General features: G+C 38.8%; 1 protein-coding gene across 2 annotated transcripts; it reads right to left on the reverse strand.

The window, feature by feature from the left end:
- Positions 1-325: 325 nt before the first annotated feature.
- Positions 326-7,299, reverse strand: LOC308577328 (uncharacterized protein). 2 transcript variants are annotated; one of them, XM_081177439.1, is made up of 5 exons: positions 7,031-7,299; positions 5,792-6,008; positions 4,323-4,385; positions 2,595-2,723; positions 326-2,045 (listed from the first exon to the last, which is right to left on the reverse strand). In XM_081177439.1, the coding sequence occupies exons 2-5, from the start codon at positions 5,948-5,950 to the stop codon at positions 1,941-1,943; spliced, it is 456 nt and encodes a 151-aa protein (XP_081033565.1). In that variant the 5' UTR covers positions 5,951-6,008; positions 7,031-7,299; the 3' UTR covers positions 326-1,940. The 2 variants fall into 2 exon arrangements, 1 of the variants encoding a protein (XP_081033565.1); XR_014003584.1 differs by lacking the exon at positions 5,792-6,008 and having other exon boundaries at positions 7,031-7,293.
- Positions 7,300-7,538: the final 239 nt, after the last annotated feature.

Genomic DNA, 7,538 nt, shown 5'->3' on the forward strand with positions numbered 1-7,538 from the left:
AAAGTATGAGCAAATGCACTGAAAAGTGTGAGGTGAACAAATTTATTGGGTTTGTAATCCTTGTTGCTGGTTCAGCTTTACCCAATAAAGTGTAATGTCAAGCCCAATTCATACCGCTTCACAAATGACTCGATCCAAGTATTCTTAAAATATGTTAAAATCAAAGGAAAACACTTGCTCAAGATTTTATTGTGTGTTTGGTAACTTAAATATTTTCATTATTAACTTAATATAAAAACAGCACATAAGAAATCCACATCAATTTAAATACAGAATAAATGCAATTGCAGTACAAACATGTATAAAATTATTCTTCAGTACAAAATGAGGAAAGTTTATGAAAACAACAACAGTACCAATTACATAACTACAAACAAGAAAATATATAACTATGGTTTTAAATATTAAATAATGGTCATAACTCTTACGGTTACTAATTTCAACAAAATATCTCATTTATTGCATCACTTAAGCACAGGTTTGTTTTCTAATCTTGATAAGAAAATATTTATAATATAAAATATTAAATATGTTAAATAGAACAGAAATAAATAAGTTCAACCCAATGTCATGAAACTGCTAAGAGGAAATAAACTCTATTTCAGTGCTTTCACACACCCCTCCATTTTTATGAATGGATGCATAGATGTAGACAACCACTTTACCACACATCTGCCCATGATTTATGCTACCATTTCTGTAGGACTTGGCAGAACAAACCAGACAGCAGTGACATACACACATGCACCATGTTAAACTACTGCTTTGTAAAAAGTCGTCAGTTGCAACTATATAACAACAAATTTAAGAAATAAAATAAAAATGGAGTCCCTGCTGATGTTAAGGCATGCCTTGATAGAAAATGCAACCCACACAGAGCACTTTTAACAAACTACAATTCCCAGAATACTTTGGGGAAAGCCATCTGACTCAAATGTGCAGTGTGCCTGCAGTCTGAAAAAGTGTCTCATATGAAAATGCCCTAAATCCATGGACTCTATTGTGGGATAAGAGGGAGGAATATTGCTGTACTGTACTATATTTGCCTTAATTTTGTTGCTTCTGGTTCAACCTGTTTCCACCTTCAGTTCCTAGATGGACACTTAAAGGCTGCTGCTGCCAGACTTGGGCACAACCAGACTTCGAGAGAGCTTCTTCTTCTTTCATACCCTCCAACATTTCTCTAATGAAAATAGGGACGTCCTATTCCAGAAAGATAATTTTACTATTTATACCCAACACATCTTACTGGGTTGCCCCAGCCACTCTGGGCTAGCTTCCGACATATAATAATACATGAAACATTAAGAAAACTTTCCTATACAGTACAGGTTGCTTTCAGACAGTTTGGGGGTCGGAAGACTCCATACCTTCCGACACTTCTCCAATGAAAATAGGGATGCCTTAAGGAAAAGCAGGACATTCTGGGATCAAATCAGAGACTGGGACGGCTTCTCTAAATCAGGAATGTCCCTGGAAAATAGGGCACTTGGAGGGTTTGTTCTTTGTTCCAGTCATTTTTTAAGGAGATGTTCTTTTGCGACCCCAAATAATCTTGGGAACTGTAGTTTACCCACCACAAGGTGACAACTCCCCGCCCCATTACCAAACTACAGTTCCCAGGATTCTTTGGAAGAAAGCCATGGACTTTAAACGAATGGTGTGGATTTGATTTTGGTCCTCACATCTTTGCCCACAGTAGCAGCCTCCAAATACATATGATGACGCTCAAAGGGTCTTTGAGCTCACTGCTGTGGGTAGTTTGTATTATTATTGATTTCCTTTTTTTCCTGGCTGAAGAAATTAATTATTCCATTTACCCTTTCGATAGCAGACATTAAGAATAACAAACGCAAATGAAGTGTTGGTTTCCAGGACAATGTCAGATGCCATGGTTTCCTATGAAACAAAAATCTTCTTACTCCTTACGATGTACACTTTTAGCTCTTCGCACATTTGGCATATAAGTGGCTGACGTAGTTTTGCAGTTTTGAGCAGAATTCCTTCATTAGCATGTCGTCATCATTTGGTAAAGTGCAGCTGGTCTTTAAAGGGAGACAAAAGGAGAGTTGATAAGGCTGCACAGCTCCAACAGTACAAAGCTACCAAAACGATAATTTGTAGAAGTACCGGTAGGCCTGAACGAATTTTGGCTCATTCAGAAGATGATTAGTAGTAGTAGTATTGTTTTAGAGACAGATGATTAGAGCTGATCTCTTAGGTCAAGATAAAGCAATTTATAAATATGCTTGTAAAAATATATCCCATACTGGAATCCCTCCCCAATAGTTTCTGAACTAAAGAAAGGGGCAGGGGCAAACTTTCTCTCTACCACAGGCTCATCCACACTTTTTCTTGGCCCATATTCTGATCGTATTTAAGTACTGATTAATTCTCACAGGTCTGAGAGCTTCTCTCATCGTTCTGCGGCTGTGCCTTGCAAAAGGCCTATCTGACCTGCTGGATCGAAGTTTGGTTAAGCAAATCTCTCTTCAGATTTTCTGCACATCTGATAAGATCTGAGTCAGCGGATAAGATTGGATTTTCACAAGATTTCCACTGATGGGAAATACATATTTTCAGAGAATACTCACTTGGTTGTCAAACAGCTCTGGGTGTGGCTGGATCTTAGACACAGTTTTGTTGCATTCAGTTGGATTGCTTTTTGCAACTCTATCGAGGGCACAGTGGACATCCAAGAATACGTTTTTGTAAGTTTGACACTGTTGAGAAAAGTTCAAAGTTGAATGTAGAATGACTACTTCAATACATACTGAGTACAAGGTTTGTTCATATTTCTTACTTGACACAATACTTTTTTTAACTGAACTACTTGTTTAGGGAGATAATGTTCTCAAGACTCAAGTTACTCGTTATCATTATGTATAATCTAATTTCTTTATGTTTCATGCTATAGCGGATCAATCCCCAATGTTTTTCCCTTGGTCAGCTACTTGCATGGCATACATAATTGCAAAAATCATGTGTGTCTTTTAACATGTTCTTTGAAGTGTAATAACAATAGTCCAAAAAAAGCACATGTCATTCTAGAAGGATGTCACTTCCAAGATTGTAAGACTGAAATCCTAACCATGCCTTCTAAGAAGTAAGCCCTCCTGAGTTCAGTAGGACTTACTTCAAGGCAAGAGTGTATGACAATACAGCTTTAGGCTGCAATTCTAACCACACTTACAGTGGGGTAAAGCCTAATGAATTCAGCAGGACTACATAACTTGTGAATAGACATGGCAAGGATTCTGCTGTTTCTCTCCCAACTAAGTACTTCCTTGTACTCCAGACTGAGACAGGCTTAAAGATTTAATGAGAAGGCCTCAACACTTGCAGAAGCAAGGCTCCTTTCCTACATACCCCTGGTTGGTCATAACAAGGCATTAGGTAAAGGTAAAGGGGCCCCTGACCATTAGGTCCAGTCGTGACCGACTCTGGGGTTGCGGCGCTCATCTCGCTTTATTGGCCAAGGGAGCCGGCGTACAGCTTCCGGGTCATGTGGCCAGCATGACTAAGCTGCTTCTGGCGAACCAGAGCAGCGCACAGAAACGCCGTTTACCTTCCCGCTGGATTTATCTACTTGCACTTTGACATGCTTTTGAACTGCTAGGTTGGCAGGAACAGGGACCGAGCAATGGGAGCTCACCCCGTCACAGGGATTTGAACTGCCAATCTTCTGATCGGCAAGTCCTAGGCTCTGTGATTTAGCCCACAGCGCCACCCGCGTCCCTAACAAGGCCTTACATAGTTTGTAAACTTCTGCAACCACATTTTTCATAGTGGTTTAAAGTTCTATGAGCCTGAACCATATCACGTATTGTGAAGAGACCTGCCTGAATCAAATGAAGTATCAGGCTGAGAAGTGGCACATCCAAAAACCTTTATAACTGAGGAAAGCAGAAAATTAAATAAAAAGTAATATATTGATTTATGAAAAAATTGCGATTTTCTCCCATGCATAATTTATATTTTATCCTGTACTGGGAAATTGTGTTGCAATTCCCAAGTGTTGAGAACTTTTTCAGTGGAATTGCTTTTTCGCAACCTGATAGTTTAGTGTCCCTTCCACTTCCCTGCCATAGCAACAAACGTTTTGACTATATGGACAGCAATCTGTAGCTTTTCAAAATAATGAATAAAGAATGGCTTGATGCCAGCTGTGGACACTCCTCAATAAAGTAGCCATGGCTGTTTAAAAATTACGGAAGATTTTCTAAATGTCCGTTCAACCCACCCACCACATGCCCCAAACAGCTCAGTTTTTGCTGCTAAACACTTTCATTTTGGGTTAAGGACATAAACTTTTCACTTACAATTTTCTCAGCATTAGGTTCAAAGCGAATCTTTCTTATTTCTTCATTACCACAAGATGAATTCTGTAAGACAAAAGGCAATAAATTGGTTAAGGAAGGAAACTTTGGCAAGCGAGTCCTGACTCGCTGGCTAGACCTTGGGCAACTGTTTCCTGCCCCCTCTCTCATTTCCATTTTAGAGGAAGTGCATGGTCTTCTTCAAACATGGACTAGACTGATTCAATGAGAAAGAGTTTCTCAATGGCTACAGTAATTCAACATGAAGTCTTCACCTGCAAAGGCAGCATGTGTGCGATTAGCAGATGTTGGGGACAACCAATTGCCAGCATCATGGCTCATTTGTAGGCTTGCCAAAGATACCAGGCTGGGTGTTCCTGAAAAAATGATGTTCTGCAAAGGACTTCAGGAAGACTTTTTTAAACAGCCTAAAACTGTAAACCATGCAAGCTGAACTGAGTGAGGGGAACACATTTGCCCTCATATAGAAGAAACCTGAATCCATTTGTGAAAACAATCTACTACAGGCAGCCTGTTCCTATATATTTCATGGACAGAAGCCTACCAGCATGAGGAAACATGGTTAAAAGGGTAATAGGTTGACCAGTATTGTGTGTATTGTGCCAGTTGCTCTAAGATACTTTAGAGCCATGGATTTCAGCATCATATCTCTGGATTGTGGTCTCTGGGCAGAGCAGAATGTGTGACCTATAACTTTCAGTTCTAGATTTTACAAAGAAAGGAGATTACTCTGGGATTTTCTTGTTGTCTCATTGTGCTGAGAACATATTCACTAAATCATTGTTACTGGTTTCTGCTTATATTAATGCTTATGATTCTAGATTATATACTAGCCCGGTCTACTAACAGCAACTCGCAAATATCTTAAGCTTTCAGCAGCACATTTTGTATCCAATAGTTATTTACTTATTACACTTTCTATCCTACCTTTCTGCAAAGAGCTCAAAGTAGCATACATCAATGAATAATTACTGAAATCATTGTTGAATGAAAGGAAAGTTCTGATGTGGTTTAGAATTAATAAGATAATGAAGATTTTGTCTAGTACCTATACACTTGCGAAATAATAATATATTTCTTTTTTGAAGTGGCAATCATGCTAAAGATTCTGAATCAGTAGCATCATCAACATGCTGCTGTTAAAGGTTTCCTAGAAAGATAAAACACTTATGCTTCCAATGAATGAATCTGAATATTGAGTAAAGTGATACATCCTATTGAACCATTTATGTTGTGTAAAAAAGTACAACCCTCTTCTCCTCTTCTTCTTAGCACATTTTGAGAGAGAGAGAGAGAAAAGAAGTTAGCACATTTTGCCCACGGAAGTTGGTTTAATAACAAAACATCCTCCTTGCCTTCTTTGTGATTGTTCAATAAGCAATAAATTGGCCACAATACATAACAATGACAATGTGACATGACAATAAAAAGAAATATGATATTTGACTTACCTGTAAGCTCTCACATGCTGGACGAAGGCTGGCGTTTAAGTTTGCAACATATCTTTTAAATTTTATGTCATCTATCTGTTCTGGTTGTCTTAATGGAGTGGTAGAGACAATTTCTACCAACAAGCAGATTGCCAGGATTGCTTTCAGAAACACGGGCATCGTCCTTTTGGTTATTAGGCACTACAACAATCCTTACTGCTTGTTGCTCCTTTGCAAGCTGAATATTTATATGTGTAACAACGGAAAAAAAGATAGCTGTCAGTATGTGCAGAATCTCCACCCTCCTCAAAATCGCAAAACCACATCAATCTTGACATCATGGTCATAATGAGCAATTGTTGCTATTCAATGGAAATCCTATCAAGTTATATCTGATAGGACTTCATCAGCCCAAATTAGAATGTCCAGGTGGTTCCCTAATTCCCCCCCCCCAATTTTACAAAATGTACACGTTTACAGTCACCAAAATACAAACCATACATTTCACCTTGACTTCCCTTCCCCCTGTTCCATGTTTCATTTTATTTACCCTTTGCCACTGCATATTCTAGTTATTTCATGTTCTTTCCCCCTTTTTAATCTCAGTTTGCATTATACTTCTGAATTTTCTCTAATCAGTTTTAATTGGTTTACAATAGTTTTTTTTCAAATATTCTAAATATTTCAAATCTTTTCCAGTGTTCCTGAAAGTCTCTTTCTTCCTGGTCTCTTATTCTACTAGTTAAACTTACCATTTCTGCATAGTCCATCAGTTTCATCTGCCATTCCTCCTTTGTGGGTGTTTACCGTCCTTCCATTTCTGAACATATACCATTTGGGCTGCCATAGTTGCATACATGAAAAGATTTTCCTTTCCTTTTTTCCTTTTTTCAAGGAATTCCCCTCCCCCCGATCTCTAGGTACATCTGAAACAATTCCTAAAAGAAAAGCTTTTTACAAAGAGCCTTCCCCTCCCTCTTCATTTCATTGTGTATCATCTCCCAGAAGCCCTTAGCCATTTTTCATGTCCACCACATATGATAGAAAGTACCTTCTTTCTCTTTACATTTCCAACAAATATCTGATTCTGACTTATACATCTTTGCTAATTTACTAGGTGTCAGATACTACCTATATATCATTTTCATAAAATTGTAACATGCTGTAAATTTTAAGTCTTTATTCCATAATTTCTCACATGCACTGAATTCTATATTATGTCCTATATCCCTTGCCCAATAGCTTATTTTTCCAGTTCACTTTTTGTCTCCCATTCTAGTAATAACTTGTACACTCTAGAAATAATTATTTTCTGTATTCCAGTTTCCTGGTCCAGTTCAGAGTGCTAGTATTAATCTTCAAAGCCCTAAGTTGCTTGGGGGCAGGATACCCATAAGATCATTTCTCCCCACATTTGACTGCCTGGATTTTAAAACTGGAGCCCTTCTCTACCACTGTCCCCAACTGCTTATTGGTGTGAGGTGGGTGAAGAAAAGGTCTTCTTTGTGGCAGTGGCAGGGTTAGCCAACCCATGAGGCATTATGAGGCAGTGGCCTCAGGGTGGCAGTCATCAGGCAATTGGGAGGGGCAGCAGATTTGACCTCAGAGGAGCGCATCGCTCATTCCCTCATCCAGGGGGCGGCATTTTCTATTTTGCCTCTAGTAGTAAAGCATCCTGAACCATCTGTTGGCAATGGATAGTTTTTAATGGTCTTCCCCTGCAAGACTCACCTATGTTAGAATCTTTCCAGTACTGTACCAGGTGCAG

The sequence above is a fragment of the Podarcis bocagei genome, assembly GCF_964188305.1.
Source record: "Podarcis bocagei genome assembly, chromosome: 2".
In the NCBI taxonomy this organism is placed as follows: Eukaryota; Metazoa; Chordata; class Lepidosauria; order Squamata; family Lacertidae; genus Podarcis; species Podarcis bocagei.

Excerpts from the sequence above, each read along its gene's own strand:
- LOC308577328 (XM_081177439.1), bottom strand. The coding sequence starts at position 5,950 with ATGCCCGTGTTTCTGAAAGCAATCCTGGCAATCTGCTTGTTGGTAGAA. Across the intron at positions 4,386-5,791 it reads CAGCATGTGAGAGCTTACAG|AATTCATCTTGTGGTAATGA; the intron begins GTAAGTCAAATA and ends TTTGTCTTACAG. Across the intron at positions 2,724-4,322 it reads AACCTAATGCTGAGAAAATT|TGTCAAACTTACAAAAACGT; the intron begins GTAAGTGAAAAG and ends TTTTCTCAACAG.